This window comes from Balaenoptera ricei, chromosome 6 (assembly GCF_028023285.1).
Source record: "Balaenoptera ricei isolate mBalRic1 chromosome 6, mBalRic1.hap2, whole genome shotgun sequence".
Taxonomy (NCBI): domain Eukaryota; kingdom Metazoa; phylum Chordata; class Mammalia; order Artiodactyla; family Balaenopteridae; genus Balaenoptera; species Balaenoptera ricei.
Genome location: NC_082644.1, coordinates 42,200,936 through 42,217,519, shown reverse-complemented (window position 1 = coordinate 42,217,519; position 16,584 = coordinate 42,200,936). Strand labels below are relative to the sequence as shown.

The window sequence follows — 16,584 nt, the reverse complement described above, 5'->3', positions numbered from 1 at the left end:
GAGAATCTGCCTGCCAATGCAGGGGACACGGGTTCGAGCCCTGGTCTGGGAAGATCCCACATGCCGCGGAGCAGCTGGGCCCGTGAGGCACAATTACTGAGCCTGCGCCGTCTGGAGCCTGTGCTCCGCAACAAGAGAGGCCGCGACGGTGAGAGGCCCGCGCACCGCGATGAAGAGTGGCCCCCGCTTGCCGCAACTAGAGAAAGCCCTAGCACAGAAACGAAGACCCAACATAGCAATCAATCAATCAATCAATCAATCTTTAAAAAAAAAAAAAGAAAAATGATTTATCACCACAGACTGTACAGACATTAAGAGGATTCAAAATAATACTACTTCAACTTTGAACCAACACATTTAAAAAAAAAAAAAAAAATTAGAAAATCTAGCAACAGTAAACCAAATTCTTATGGGCATGAAGCATGTAAGAGAACCCTATCTCTGTGTAAAAGAAAATTGTACTAAGTGCTAAGCTGAATTTTATCTATCTTTAAAAACAAACAAACAAAAAAATGACATACATACCTGGATGTTGGTGAGGTGACACAAAGCTCACATACTGCTGGTCAAAACAGAAGCAGCACTGTGGAGCCCTTAGACCATGATGATCAAGGGTCTGATGTCCATACCATTTAACCTAGTTATCCCACACCTTGGAAACATTTTCCAGAAAAATAATCTCAAAAGCTTTTTGTTCAGAGATATTGTGTTACTTATAATATTGAGAAACTGGAGAACTGTTGAAGAAACCTAAATGGGATATAAAAAAAATTTTTTAATAAATTTTAAAGAACGAAAAAAGAAAAAGAACAAAACAAGAAAAAACAAATAAACAAAAGAAACCTAAATGGGGACTGTTTAAAATGTGAGATGTATATAATTAGAAGATTATGCAGCTATTAATACAGGGAGTGTGAAAATCAAATAGTAATATGAGAAATGCTAATCACATAATAATAAGGTGAAAAAAGATTCAAAGTTTTATATACACTGATTGCAACTACTTAAAATTACAGAGGAAAAATCTGAAAGGAAATACATTAAAAATAATGCAGAGCTTGTGTTGTAAATGCAATTCTTTATTTTCTAAAGTGATATTAATTTTAATATTATCTGTCTATGTATCTGATGTTTAGGTGAAACCTCAGAGGAAGTCATCCCCCACTGACCATCCCCAGTGCTTTCCCTCCCTCAGCCTTCTCTTCACCCAACAATCTAAGTCCCCAGTATCAGCCTGCAGCTTGCTCAGAACCATCTAGATCTGTCTTATTTTTTTTGTTCTTTGAAGACAATTCAATATCTTGTCCCAAGTTGTTCTTATTCTCCTTAATAATTAGGTTTATTGAAATGAGATCATTAATGTATAAAGAATTTAGGACCTGGTGGGCACTCTGTTACTATGAGGTAGTTTTCCTCCCCCTCCTTTCCTTTCATTTACTTACTTCTCTCTCACTTTCAGGCGATTAGCAGAGGCATTTCATATCAGTGATGATTCTGATCCTTTCAACGTACGTTCTTCAGGGTCAAAATTCAGTGACAGTTTGAAAGAAGATGCTAGGTATGTAAGTTGTTACCTACTTTCTTAATTGTGACTTACCAGAGTGTTTGATCTTTTAAGATGTAGTAACTAATATGCAGTCCTCTGTGATTGAGCCAGTTTATATATCTATAAGGGATTATACGATGTTTAATAAAAATCCTTCTCTTGGTGTCTCAAAACTGTCCCATTGAAGAATTGAACTTGGGGAGAAAGAGTGTGTGTGTGTGTGTTTGGGCCCTGTGGTAGGAGTCGGGACCCCCCCAAGGGCTGGACTAGCCTGAATTGAAGGATCTCTGGCTGCATTCCACCTCTGTCTGCCCAGGTCTTAATCACATGGGTGGTCCTCACTTGGGTGGTAAAAAGTCTTATTTTCCTCCAGTCTCCTGGCCCTCTGGTGGCTAGTTCTCCTTCCATCTTCCCTTTTCTCATATTTGTTTTCTTACTTTCTCTTCCTTTGTTCCATCACATTCAACCTTCTGTTATCTGACAGTTCCTGACCTCTGCAGGTTTTCTGCCCACATTGTCTACTGCCTGCACTTTACAGGCAGAGGGTGGGTAGAAGGGATTCTCAGAAGATCAGAAACAAATGAAATTAACTGTGGTTATTTCTCATTTCAGGAAGGACTTAAAGTTTGTCAGCGACATTGAGAAGGAAATGGAAGCCCTTGTGGAGGCCGTGAATAAGGTTGAAGTCAAAACATCCAGTTGTACATGTCTCTAAGGCCAGCTTGATAAAAAAGTCAAGTCCCGGAAACACTGTCGGTATAAAGTAGTTACAGGAAAAAGTCACAGCTGCCTTGAGGATCCTTATCTCTCCCAAAAGTCCATACATTATAACATCCATGGAAACCCTGTCCTGGTTCAGAAAAGATACTGCAATGATATTAAATGTAAATAAAAATCCTAGCTCCGTGCCTAAGAATGGGTGAAGAAACTCTGGATGATGGGGATTCAGTAGGGATACTTAGGAAGACATGCTCGGTCCTCAGATCTCTGAAGGGCTGTTGTATAATGGGACACACTGGTTCTTAGTACCCCAGAGGCAGGAGAGAGACCGCTGGGCGAGGATGAAAAGTTGAATGGGCAGTGGCACAGACCCCTTCAAGAGAGGGAAGCTGTCCTGGAGGCAGCCAGCCCCTCGGTGGCTCCCTCTTCATTCAGGGGCCTGTGGGTGAGGGTGAGGTGGCTACTTCAGCTCCGCATCTTGTGAAGATGGGTTTCCTTCCCGCCATCTCCTCATCCCCTTCCCTTCTGTTCCCACTTCCCAGCAGGATACTAACACAAAGGAGAAAATGGAATCATTGTTCCCCTCCTCATTAGGAAGCCTGAGCAAATGTATTTCTGTGCTCGCGTGTCTGTATCTGTACACTCATGATTTTTAGCGTAAATGTACTTTTTATAGGAAGTGAGATTTTCTTGTTTATAAGTCTTCAATTTATTTAGTCATTTCTTGGGAACATCACTCACTCCCCAGTTACGGGCCCCACAGGAGGAACCATTGCACTGTCTGTGTAAGTCTCAGTTTACTTGCCTTCTGTTCCTCTAACCCCGGCCAACTGCTACCATGTGGCTCACAGAGGAGATGAAGGAAATGCATCAGCCCTCATCCTCCCACACCCTCGGCTTGCTTAGCAGTCAGTGAAATGCTGTGTGCTGTGGGCCTTCAAAACTCAGCTGTCTCTGTATTGACCCAGGCTGTTCTGGGATGGTGGGAAGGACCTCTGTGGACATATCCTGTTTTCAAGATGATTTTTATCAATCAGTCATCTTTTCCCTCAATACAGGGAAAGAATAGTAAGAAGAGCCACTGCTTCCCTCCCATGAACAGAGACCACCGCCGGATCATCCACGACCTGGCCCAAGTGTACGGCCTGGAGAGCGTGAGCTATGACAGTGAACCGAAGCGCAACGTCGTGGTCACTGCGGTCAGGTGGGTGAATCTTGCCATTACAGAAGGAACTGCTCGGTGGAGCAAGCTGGACCTGGGAAACAGGGCTGGTCAATATTTGCTTTCCTTACTTCCTTCCTTGGAAGATGAAGTGGAAGGTCTGCCTCTGGGCCAGCCATTCTGACTGATCTAAAGGTCCAAACCAGAAAGTAAAGCCCATGCCTCAGTCCTCAGGCCAGACACACCTAAAGGATACAATCCACGTCAGACCCTGAGGGCCTGGAGTGGGTACCTGCCCATCACATCTGTCCCTTTTTCCCTTGTATCCTCCTGGCGTGATGGAAACAGAAAGAATGCTGACCTGTGACTCAAGGCATCCTCTGTAAACAGTGTTTGCCATTAGAGGAAACCAAGGCAGTAGTGTGGGCCAGGAGGGGACAGTAGGACCTAAGATCACGGTCAGAACCAGGGGGAGTCGGAAGAACCTCCCAACAAAGAAAACTCAAGTGTGAGACGAGAGGAAGCAGGTAGCAGGCCCAGCAGAGGTGGGTGAAAGGGACAAGGGTTAAACAAAGTTGACCATGCCTGAGAGGAGACGGGTCATATCAGAGAGTGCTACGCAGCGTCACAGTGAAAGTCTCGGACTGCATTTCCAGCTGTCTGCCTCTCTCCGCAGACAGTTCTAACTTTTCAATACATTGTGTTCTTACTTTTATCAGAGGGAAGTCTATTTGTCCTCCTACCACGCTGACAGGTGTACTTGAAAAGGAGATACAGTCACGGCCTCCACCACCGATTCCTCATCACAGACATCAGACAGACAAGTAAGGATTCTTCAGCTGCTTTCCAAAGAGCCCTGTCTGTGCAGAGAAGCCAGCAGGGGCTGAACTGCCCTGGGCTGCACCAGCCATTGGCGGCCTCCTTGGGCCTGGCTTTGGGGTGCTGTGTTCAGATATATACAGTTTGACTGAGATGTCGGACACATACGTTCATTCCAGAGGGGTCCCAAGTTTGATGTCTGTAACGCCCACTTCCCCTCCAGGGGGCACAGTCACTGGCCGTAATTTCCGCGGTGTAGGTGGTGACACTGGGAAATGGATTCAGTCTGTCACACCAGATGATTTAGGAACCTCATGTGGTCCACAGCAGTTACTCTGGGGATGGAAGTGGGATTCTAGGGGGCGGTTGACAGTGAAGGGGGGAACTTTCATGTTTTGCTCTGTCTGCTTATATATGTTTTGAAGCATTTTTACAACAAAAACATATGTTCGTGATTTAAAGAGAAAAGAAAACCACATTGGCAAGCAGCAAATCTGGCAGGTGTTTTCTCAGACAGGAGCAGAGAGGGGTCTTCATCCTTCCTTCCTTTCCTCTCCCTTCCCAGGAGGGGGCCGGCTGCCCTGCTGTGGCAAGGCCACACTGCTGGAAGTTGCTGGGAAACACAGTGGGGTCTCTCCTAGCAGTACCTCCTACACAGAACCTCTGGGTAGGGAAGTTTGCAAGGTCACCATGAGCGTCCTAGCCATCTGTGTTCCCCTGGAACTGGACGGGACAACTAGGTGTTGCCCACTGGGCACAGCCTCAGCCAGGAGCACCTGGGGCCGTGTAGCTCCCCAGCACCAGCCCCGCTCTAGCCCTGGAAGCAGGCGGCCTGGACTCCCAGGAGCACAGGCTGCGTTTCCTCACGTTACTCCACAGCTGTGTCCAGTACCACCTGGGGGACGTAAAGTTACTGGCCTGCTTATCACATGCTATCTTTTTTTTTCCTTTGCTTGCTGTATTTTTTTTTACAAGACTTAAATGTGGAAAATTTTTAGAGTAGAGAGAATGGTATTAATATAATACATTAATATAAACCCCTGTGTGCCCATCACCAAATTTCAACAGTTACCAGCTCATGTGGACCCCACTGTCTTATCAAAGCTTCACACATGGTAAATCAGCTGATCCTGAACTTTCCAAGACCTGAATCTGTTTCCCCCAAGCAAGAAAAGATTGATCATTCTGTGTTTGCTTTTCAGGAATCCTGGGAGCAGTAATTTACAGAAAATAGCCAAGGAGCCAGTAATTGACTACTTTGATGTCCAGGACTGAGGCGATCAAGATGCACTTAGAAAAAAGAATGATTAGGTGGGGTGGAGACTCTTTTGCCAGCAGATAAATCATGCTTGTTCCCAACTGCCTGGTGGACTCAGAGCTCACATACTGTCTTGAACTGATACATCCAAAGCATGAGTGTGTCAGAAATCCCCTTGTCCTCTCTTCTGTCTGTATAAAGTGTTTCAGTATGTCTCTAACTAGACGGTCACTAGTGATTCAGTCGTATTTGCAGAGGCTCCTCACAGCACCACCGTGATCGCTCTGATGGTTGGGGGAACATTGGGCTTGATTCAGTCAAACCAGAATTTTAGCCTGAAAATGTCCCTTAGTCATGGTCTCAGTTGTCCCAGTTATCCATCCTCCTCCTGAAAATGCCTGCAGCATCAGGTGCACCTCGTTTTTTTAATCCAAAGTGATCACTATCTTTGGAAAGACATAGGCTAACTTCTCAATCCAAAATACCAAACATTGAATTGGTACACCACAGCTGGAATCACACATATGGTTAAACCCAGCTGTCTTAGCTGAGTCTTTTGTCCAAAATTCTCGTAGGTCTACCGAACTGAACTTGTTTTAGTGGTCCTCAGTGCCATCAGTTCCAGACCTAGGAGAGGGGTCGGGAGACTTTACAGAATTCTGTCTTCTGGAGTCCGGGGGAGGGCCTCTCATAGCACATCGCTGAGCCTGTGTGGTGACAGACAGGTTAGCCTATCCATTGTGGCGGTGGAGGACATAGAGCGAGCTCCTCCTTCCAGCGGGTTCACACTGCAGCCTCTGCGTACTGACCAGTGCAGCCCGAACTCCTCCTCTCTGGTTGAGAAAGAGTCTCTGGGACACTTACCTTTCCTCTGTTGCTTTCTCCCAGGCCTGCAGCAGCCGTATTGGCTTTCCCTGTCTCTGAGCTCTGGACCTCTGTTTGAATATTCAAAAAACCATGTGGACAGTCCAGGGCTTATGCCAGCAGCCCACTGGAGGCATTCTTCAGGCTCCTTTTAAGGCAGGTACATCAGTAGTTACATTCATTTGGCTCTCTTTGCATTGGCACCTCTCCAGCATGGAGGCCAGACTTGCAACAACTTCCTTCTGCTCCAGAACAAGCCACAAGCCCCAGAGCAACAGAAGGAGAATTGAGAAGTGACATCACAAACCTGGCACTTAATTTTACTAGGAAGAGCAGGGCTGCCCTTTGGTCCTGACCCAGATGATCTGCCTTGAAGGACATGATGTACAGCAATGGGAACAGGTGACTGGAGGGAAGAGACGGAGAGCTACAAAACCACCTCTAACTGAGCCCGTTTAGCAGAGGGTCAGTGGCACCACACCCAACAGGAAGCTCATGAGCATCTGTTACTTCTTTCAAGCAGTGAGTTCAGTGGGTGAACTGTACCCTGAGAGCATCTCAAAATCAGCAGGAAGCAGGAGACCTGATCTCACATTCCAGCTCTGCCACGTAACAGCTTGCGGCTGCTTGGTGGAGTGGCGATATCACCTAACTCACCAGGGTTGTGAGGATTAAATGAGATAACGTACATGGAGGTGCCTGGTCTGTTATAGGTGCTGAAAGTTTATAGTAGCTGGAAAATATATAGGCATCTTCTTTCTCCATAATACCAGCCAAGTGAAAAATTAGAATGCTAAGCAGGGCACTTCTGGTGAATGCTTGCGTCCCTACCCGTGCCAGCATGTGCTAGGGCTGTGGGAAACAGACATGGCCTGTTCTTTTACAGTTAGTAATCCAGTGGGGGACACATACCTGAACAAATAAAATGAAATGGTTTGGACTGGCACAAATAGGTCATTAGTCTGTTTATTAAAAGCTGAAGGGCTGTACCAGGAGTTTTTTGTGGCATGCTAGGAACGGATTAGCCCTCATGCTTAGGGGAAGGACCCCTGGATGGGGAACAAAAGCAGAAGGAAGCATTTGAGCTGAGGGGAACAAAAACAGAAGGAAGCATTTGAGCTGAGTCTTGAGATGGTAGACTGCCATTTGGAGGAGAGAGGCATGCTGAGTAAAGGTAAAAGGCATGAAGCCCGGGGCTGTGGTTTGTGGGAGGTTTGAGGAAGGATTAGTTGTCCAGAGTGGGCAGACAACTGGAGAGACGGTTGTTAAGCTGGAGAGGTGGACAGGGGTCAGTTTGTAGGGAGCCACTGAAGGATACTAAGCAGAGAGCAGCATGGCTGGATTGATGACCTAGGACAGGAGTTGGCAAAGGTTTTCTGTAAAGGGCCAGATACTTTAGACTTTGTGTTGTGGCCACCCAACTCTGCCACCGTCGTGTGCACACAGCCCCAGACAGTACCTGAGGGGATGAGCATGACTATTGTGATAACCCTTTATAGACACCAAATCAGAGTTTCATTGAACTTTTACATGTCCCAAAATAATTTTATTTTTTTCCAACCTTTTAGAAATTAAAAAAAAAAAAACATTCTTAGCTTGTGGGTTGTTCAAAAACAGGCTAGATTTGGCCGTGACCTTAGTTTGCCCACCCTGTTCCTAGAGCTGTTACTCAGGCAGAGTGTGTAAAACGATTGGAGGGCTAACTTTGAGGCAAGAGACCCAGCCAAGAGCTGCCAGAGTGATCCAAGTGAGAGGAAGAGGGTGGTGGGAGTTGGTGCTGCAAAGAGGGAAGAGGTTCAGGAGATCCAGGAGGTAGGATAGGCTGCCAGCGTTCAGCAGGGAGCTAGCCCCCCTTGGATCACCAAAGGGACCTCAGACCCCTCAGCAAAGGGAAGCTGTTTCTCATGTGTTTGGTGGATTCTTCACTAAGCAGTGGCCTTAGACAAAATTTTACACATCAAAGTAAATTACATTTAGTGTGGGCTAAAGGAAAAGACACCTCCACCCCTTCCGTGGAGGGAGCCAGTGGGCATCAGGACCCCACTTTTGCTCCCTAAGAATCTGGTGGTATCTTCCTACCCCTCCAGCCCCACAGTCTCCTCCAACAGGAGTTTCTTCATGGGGCCAGAGCTTTCCAGAGGCCAAGTTCTTAACTCTGGAATTCCCTCTGGCTTGTCTAACAGGGCTGGCTCCTCTCAACAGTGGTACAGTCTGGCGTGTGGTGGGAGGTTGTGTGCAGGAAGGAGATGAAAGCAGCCCTCCTAATTTCAGGGTCTGTGTGAAGCCGCTCTGGATCCTGTCCTGGACAGGGCCTGGCCAGGCCGGGGAAGAGGCCAAGGGAGGGGAAGAAGGAATGTCAGTCTTGTGGGGGAGGTGCAGAGTCTCAAACAGTGGGTCCTGTGGTTTAGGTCTGGGGGAGTCCTTGCCATGTGGTGCCGGCCTTGCTTCATGCCTGAGAGCCTGGAGATCTTGTTCTCTAAGGAAAAACTGCCGGTGTGCCTCCTCTTCCAGAACTGGGGAGGGATGGCCAGGCCAGGCCAGAGCTCCTTCCCCTTCACAGACCTGCCTTCTTCATCAGTCCCCTCACTCACACACCTGCCACAGCCATCGGGAAAGTTCTACCTCCCAAACTCCCCACGTGGCCTCAGCATAGGTGTCCCATACCGTCTCCAGTGGCCTTTGAGAGCTCACAGATCCCCAGGGCATTCTCTAAGCCAGACCAACCCCAGTCTAGAAAGCCCTAGCCGGAAGGGACAGGGCTCTAAGGGCTGCGTGTCAGGGCAGAACTAGAATCCAGGCCTTGGGTTTCCCAACCTAGGCCAGGAGGGGCTGCGTCCTTAGGAAAGGGGGAGCTGTCTTCCCCACACAGTTCCCTTGGAGTCCTTCCCAGTGCCTTAGGCTGCCCTCAGCCCCAGGTTTCATGCACACAGCCTCTTGGGAGACCCTGCTGCAGAGAACCCGGCTGAACTGCCGGAACCCCCGATTGGCTGCCTCAACTTGCTCTGTGCCTGAGCAGTTTGCTTCCGGTGTCCGGGCATTGATTTTCCCACCTGTCAGCTGGGTGATAGTTCCTGCCTCCTGCCGAGAGCCTATGGGAGGATAGTGGGTAGGGAGGGTCTCCCAGTGTCATGTGGCATCTCAGCGTGGTCAAGCCTCTGGAGCCTGTCCCAGGACTGTCTCTCAGGGCGTAGGGAGGGAAGGAACAGAGCAGTCGTGAAGCTGCTCTGGCAAGGGCTGGGGCATTCAGTCACCTCCCCCCTTACCCCCCACCCGCCCCCCGCCTACCCCAAGCCTGCCACATGGGTGAGGGAGTGAGGGGTCTTCACCTACCCACACTTTCCCAAGAATTTCTAATAGAAGAATAGCTTCTAATAGCTTTTGAGCACTTTTGATACACCAAGCACTGTGCTCATCTCTTTTACTCCTCAAAGCCCCATAAAGTATGTATGCTTATTTTCCCGATGAGGAAACCGAAGGTTGGAGAAGTTAGATCACTTGCCCAAGACCACTCAGTGAGTTGGGGATCTGAAATTCCTACCAGGTCTGACCCCAAGACCTGTGTCCTCCCCACTCCCTGGGCAGAGCAGTGGCAGCTCACACAGCTCATCCTGGAGTCACTAAGACTGCGCGGCCCAGCACGTCAGGACAAGTGGGAGGGAAGCCTATACCATGTCCCAGTGTAGAGAAGACCCCCAGAAGATGAGACTGCCCCCTCGTGGGGGCAGTGTGTGTCCCCAAACCAGGAGCCTGGGCATGGGGCGAGGGAAGTACTTACACTTTGCCTCAGGAAAACGCTCTTCAAAACTTTTTAGATGAGTTTATAACCAATATCTTTTAAGTTTCTCACCTTTTCATCTCTTTTTTTAATACTGTTTTTTCTCTGCTTATTGATAGACACAGTATAGGCACAGGAGGAAAACATCCCAGGCAGAGGGAGCAGCAGTGGTGAAGGCTCAGTGGTAGAAACATGCCGTGCACCTTCAAGGAACAGCAAAGCCACCAGGCCAAAAGGGGGTGAATAAAGGAGAGAGCAGCAGGGGCCTTGAGGTCATTGGAGGGCTTTGGGCAGAGGAGTGAATGCTAAGATCTGGCTCATTTTTGGAAAGGATCATCCCAGCTGCTGTATTGAGGCTAGACTGTAGGGCTGAGTCAGAGCAAGCGGAGAGGCTGGGAGAGCAGTCAGAAGACCACTGCTGTAATGCTGAGAGGTGGTTGGATTCTAGGTGCGATTTGCAGATAACACCTATAGGATTTGCTGACGGCTGGGATGTGGCGTGTGAGAGGAGCAGAAACGACTTCAAAGTTTTGGGCCTGAGCAACGGGAAGATTGAATTTGCCATTTACTGGGATAGGAAAGAGTGTGGGAGGAGCAGGCTTGCAGGACGAAAATCTGTCCAGTAGGCGGTTGTCTGTGGGAGTCTGAAGCCTGGAGACAGGATTGAGCTGGAGATCTCATTTGGGGAGCTGTTGGCATATAATGGTATTTAAAGGCTGGTGAAATCATTTTGGGAGGGAGGGTGAAAGAGAAGAGGTCCAAGGATTTTGCCCTGGGCACTCTGTCATCCAGAGGGCAGGGAGCTGAGGACAGGGCAGGAATCAGAAATTGCCAGAGCCAGAGCTGGGGCCTGAAGCTGCAGGACTCAGTGATACGGGGAAGTGCTGTGGAGTGAGGGTCTCTAGGGCTTTTTTCCACGTTGCCCAGGAGGGCATGAGCTTCCCTCACTTGTCCTGACCGTCTGAACCACCTGAGGGAAGGAACCGGCCCCAAGGTACAGGTCAGTTAAGGCCCCAGAGTGTTTGGGCTCCCAGGGCCCGGGGAGATCATGGGCCTTGGCTGCTTCCTCCTCTTTAGCCGTCTCTAAAACATGGGTGCTCCCCAGGTCTCCATCGTTTCTCCCTGGGCACCTCATCCAACTGCAAGCCTTCAGCTGCCACCCTGGGCTTCAAAGCTCTTTCTCTAGCCCAGGCCCATGCCTCTCCCACGATGTCCCACAAGTCCCTCTAATTCAGCACATCCAACCTCTAGACTGTCTCCGGTGTCTCCAACCGGTCTCCCCCATCCAGTCTCCCCTGCCCTGGCACTGGGCCTCCGTTAGGAATTTATCTTCAGTCTAACGTCCCCTGACCTGGGGCCAGAGGCCAGGGCAAAGGTGGAAGAATGTGGCGGGGCAGTGAGGGCAGGAACACTCTTGCTGGCCTGGCAGGGCTGTTCCAGGGGCCTGTTGGAACCCTCATCTGAGGAATCCTCTTTATCAGCCAACAAGGGTTCTGTTGGGTCCCTGGAGGACTCAAAGGCTCAGCCCTAGATTTATGACCTCATCTGTGTGCCTGGGCGTACCTGGCTCTGAACCGTGTGTCTCATCTCTCAGCCTCTGAGCTCCATCACTCACTCAGGCCCCCAACTGAGCCCAGAGCATCCCCTGCACACACCCTCCAGCACCTCCCCCCACCACCTTGGCTCCTGAACACAGACCCAAGGGGAGACCGCGAACTCTGGTAAACTTGTTCCATCATAGTGGAATGCTGATGGCAAAACTGAAACCTGAAGCACCTCATTCCTCTGGGCCACATGACCCCCATTTTGCAGATGAGGAAACTGAGGCCCAGAGAGGTTCAATAACCTGCCAGAGCTCGGTAGGGGGCACTTGAGTGTTTGGGCTCTTTTGTTTATTTAGAGATTTTGTTTTTGTTTTTTAATGTTTTCCTGTTATTTTAACTGTACCTGTATGTTTTATACATACGTTTACAGAATATATTTCACAATTTTTTTTTTTAATTTATTTAATTAATTAATTTATTTATTTTTGGCTGTGTTAGGTCTTCGTTTCTGTGTGAGGGCTTTCTCCAGTTGCGGCAAGCGGGGGCCACTCTTCATCGCGGTGTGCGGGCCTCTCACTATCGCGGCCTCTCTTGTTGCGGAGCACAGGCTCCAGACGCACAGGCTCAGTAGTTGTGGCTCACGGGCCCAGTTGCTCCGTGGCATGTGGGATCTTCCCAGACCAGGGCTCGAACCCGTGTCGCCTGTATTAGCAGGCAGATTCTCAACCGCTGTGCCACCAGGGAAGCCTATATTTCACAATTTAAAGACCAAACAAAACCCAGCAGAGATCGTATCAACAAAGGACTGGAATCCCTACTCTGTACCCCTTACTGAGCCAGCCTCCCCAGCTCCCAGATTCCTTGGGTGTCAGGTGGGCGTGGTGACATGAGGGCCACGAGACGGTGTAGAGTGATAACAGTACGCATACTCCCCATGTGCCAGGCATAACTCATTTCATCATCCCAGCAGCCCTGGGAGGTGGGAGCTATTATTCTTCTGTCCTGCCTAAGGTCATACAGCTAGTGAGTGGCAGAGCAGGTATTTGGATCCGGGCGGGCTGGCCTCATTGTCTGTGCTCTTAGGTGCCACGGTTATGAGCCCTGCAGCACGTGGGAGGGTGGCGTCACACCTATTCCCACTCTGGGTTAAGCACAGGGGTGGATGCAGAGCCAAGCTCAGGCTGCATGGCTCTAAGTGGCCACAGCCTTCTCCCTCTGAGGGTGCCAACACCAAGGTCCAGCCCGAGATGGCTTCTCCCACCTCTTCCTGGGCTGCAAGACCTCATCTGAGGGAGGGACAATGAGACCAGCCAGACCGAGGTGCTGCCTGTGTGTGTCTGTCCCTCGGAGGCCCTGAGTGGGAGAGCAGCAGGCTGGACAGGGAGTTAGGGGCTCTTCCCAAGGCCAGGACCACCGAGCTGAGGACCCAACCTTCATCGGCAAAGCCCTGGAGGGGCTTGGCCTGGGCCTGGGGGATCATTCTTGTCCCATCCCTGTCCCCATCTCAAACACAGCCTCAGCTGGCATAGGGGCAGGGGACAGTAATGGGGTCATGACATGAGGCTTCGAAGTGCTGAAAGAAGTCAGAGCTGGGAGGCTCCCCAGACACCAACAGATCCAAGCCTCATTGTACAGACAGGGAAACTGAGGCCCCGAGAAGGGAAGGGTCCTGTCTGGGTCACACAGCCAGTGCATGCTGGTCTGGGACTAGGATAGTGGGAGAGGAGCCAGAGCTCCTATAGCTCACATCCCAGCCTGGCCCCCTGAGCTGCACAAATATCCCTCCTGAGTCCAGCCAGGGAGTGGTTACAGGAGGGACTGTGTGTGAGCAGAACTCAGATCAGGGACCCATAAGGCGCCATGACACCCGCCCCACCTCCTCCCTCCCTCCCTCCCTTCCTCCCCTCCTTCCCTCCTTCCTTCCTTCCTTCCCTCCTCCCCTCCTTCCCTCCTTCCCTCCCTCCCTCCTTTCCTCTCTCCCTCCCTCTCTCCCTTCTTTCCTTCCTTCGTTCCTTCCCTCCTGCAGTGGCACCTCCCTCTCTCCTCCAGAGACCTCCTTCACCTCTGCCCCAAGCCTTGGCCTCACCTCTCCACGGGCTTGGGCTGGGTTCACCCTACCCCCCCCCCCACCACTTCTCTGACCTTGTCTTCTTCCACTCCCCCACTCTTTCCATTCCAGCAATGGTCCGTCCATTGCTTCTGCCTTGCTTTCAAATCCTCTTCGTTGCCTTCCCTCAATATCTTTGTGGACAAGAGTTATCATTTATAACTCTGCAGGTTTGTGAATTGCAGTGCCCCTGAGCTCCATTTTTCAACTCGCTTTTTTGGGAGCTGGCCGCTTTACTCATTTACTTCCTCAGCTCTCCAGTCTTCACTCCCACACACAATTCCTATCCTCCTTTCCTGCTTTTCCTGCTTAGTGTGTATCACAAACACACCACATATTTTGCACAGAATGTCAGCTCCGTGAGAACAAGGACATTTTCCATCTTAATTGTGCCTACATCCTCGGCTCTGGAACGGTGTCTGGCACGTTTGTAGGCTGTCAACCAAAGTCTGCCAAGAGAACAAAAGGGGTGTGTGCCCTGTGCACAGAAATGCTCTGTGACCAGGGTCAGGGTTCATCTGAGCCTGACACTGGGATGAGAGTCTGCAGGAGGTTATGGGCAATGGGCCTAGTGTAGATCTGTAGCAGAGCAGTGGACAGGAGGAGGGGTTCTGGACAGAACCCCCTGGCTGGCCTGCCTCCAAAGCCGCGTCCCGGGAACATGAGGATGCCAGGAGGCTGAAGTGGTCAGTGGGGCAGAGGAGGGTAGGAAACAGAACCCTAGGGCCTGTATATGCCCCTCCCATCTGTGACTGAGGCCTTAGGGTCACACTGCTCTGGAACACCAGGAATGAGAGTGGCCACCCACCCTGTGTTCACAGGGTCACTGAGGCTGAGAGGGGAAGAGACCCGTCCAAGGTCACGGAGGGAGGCAGCTGGCTGGCATTTCCAGCTGTGGGCCCCTCCCTAGCCACTCCCAGCCCTGGTTCCCTGGCTCAGCTCCTCCCACCGTGGGATGTCAGACACACTCAAGTCTCTCCTTCCTCCCTGCACCCCCAGCCCCCTAATCTCAGTGGGTCCCATACCTGTCACTCTTCCCACCACCTGTTTTCATGCTATTGCTATTTCTTCTTCATCTTTCAGAATACATGATACCTACCAATGAATATATATCACAGTTGTATGTTATAAGCACAATCACATAACAAACCCAAAAATTTACCCCAACTCCAGAACTAGAAAATTATTAATAGCTTGCCCCCCATGCTCCTCCCCATCTTATCACCCATCTCTATCTCCATGGAGGAAGCCTCCCTTCTTTTTTTTTTAAGTAGTTTTATCACATACGTACACCCAAAGAATATATTCCTTTCTGCTTGTTTTTTAATGGTGTAAGGTGTCGTACTCCCTCGCTCTTTATGCCTCCAAACTTTCCCCGTGTTGTTGCAGGTAGCTGTTGTGCCTTAGTTTTCACTGATGTATCGTATTCCACTATATGTGACTAGACTGCAATGTATCTGTTCCTCTGTTGATGGACATCTGGGATGTTTCCAGTGTCCCCTGACCACCCAGCTTGTGCCCCTCGTCAGCCAAACCTCTTGAGAGGCCCACTCCACCTCACAGCTGCCTCTTGGCTGTGCTCCCAGGACCCTGCTCACTGACCCTTCTTTCACCCTTCCTCGGCCCCAGCTATATCCCCACAACCACAGTTTCCCCAATCTCTGCTTCAACTCTCTTCTGAGCTCCAGACCACACAAAAGGCATAATGGTTTATTGAGCACTTACTCTGTGCCAAGCACTATCCTCAGCATTGTACATATTTTATTTCATTGAATATTCACATCAACCCAAATGGCAGGTAATATTATTAGACCCATTTTACAAATGAGAAAACCGAGGCCCAGAGAGGCTGAGTAACTTGCCCAAGACTACACACCTCTTGCCCAAGTCCCATAGGCACCTCAAAGTCAATGTGTCCACGATATAACTTACCATCTTCCTCTTCAAACCAGTTCCTCTCCCACGCCCCACGCTCAGTGGGGACGTCTCCAACGCCCTGGGCCCAAGCCAGAAACTGGAAGTGAGCCCTGGCCCCCGCCTCTTCCTCACCCACTCCTTCCTCCAGTCCAAGCCCAGGTTCTGCAGGTTTTACCTCCTTGGTATTAGGCGAATCCCTTCTCTCCTCTCTGCCCACAAGCGCTGACCTGTTAGCTGCCCTGCCACTCCTCTGGAGCAGCCTCACACCACACTCCCTTGCAGGCCCCAGTCTCCCCGTTTTCCAGCATCCTGCACACTGCAGCTCAGGTGGGCTTTCTAAACCTCATCTTGCCATGCCCACACTTCCAGAAGAAAGCCCAGCCTCCTCTGCCCGCTGTCTCCTCCTACCTTAAAGTGTGGCAACCAGCCCCAGGAAGGACACCCCCCAGCCCCCATTCTGCTCTGTCTCCTCCTGAGGCTGGGCTACGAGCCCCCTCTTCACCACTTAGCTCCTTCCTTGTGATTGCCTGTCCCCAGTAGGGGCTGCCCCCCTCGAAGGCAGAGACCCAGCCTCATCCGCAGGGCCTGCACCCAGGAGGAGCTCCATGATTGTTGGAAGGCTAAATGCACGAGCAGTGACAGGAGCCATGGGTGATGCTGCCTTCTGAGTCCCAGAAGGCAGATGATTCTGCACCCCGGGGTCAGTGGACTCTGGCTGCCCCACCGCCACCCAACCTCTGCACCTGTCCCCCTGCACCCCACGAGACCATTTCCTGTGCCCTTTGGAAGGATTTTCCTCTCTGCATCTTCCTTTCCAACTCTGGAACTCCCTACCGTGGGAGAGCTCTGGCCTCAGGAAGAAGGAAGATGAG

The 16,584-nt window shown here is 50.3% G+C and overlaps 1 protein-coding gene across 6 annotated transcripts in view; it reads left to right on the top strand.

Annotated features, from left to right (window-relative positions):
• NFX1 (nuclear transcription factor, X-box binding 1) overlaps positions 1 to 7,057 on the top strand; it is a 78,131-nt gene extending 71,074 nt beyond the window's left edge. For 2 of the 6 annotated variants that reach the window (XM_059924598.1, XM_059924597.1), the window contains exons 20-25: positions 1,460 to 1,558; positions 2,159 to 2,225; positions 3,325 to 3,470; positions 4,148 to 4,252; positions 5,450 to 5,558; positions 6,394 to 7,057. In XM_059924598.1, coding sequence (XP_059780581.1) covers positions 1,460 to 1,558; positions 2,159 to 2,225; positions 3,325 to 3,470; positions 4,148 to 4,252; positions 5,450 to 5,522 — 490 coding nt within the window. In that variant the 3' untranslated portion in view covers positions 5,523 to 5,558; positions 6,394 to 7,057. Of the gene's footprint in view, positions 1 to 1,459; positions 1,559 to 2,158; positions 2,431 to 3,324; positions 3,471 to 4,147; positions 4,253 to 5,449; positions 5,559 to 6,393 lie in introns of those variants that run through there. The other 4 variants (XR_009503638.1, XR_009503639.1, XR_009503637.1 and 1 more) reach the window with 3 other exon arrangements.
• Positions 7,058 to 16,584: the final 9,527 nt, after the last annotated feature.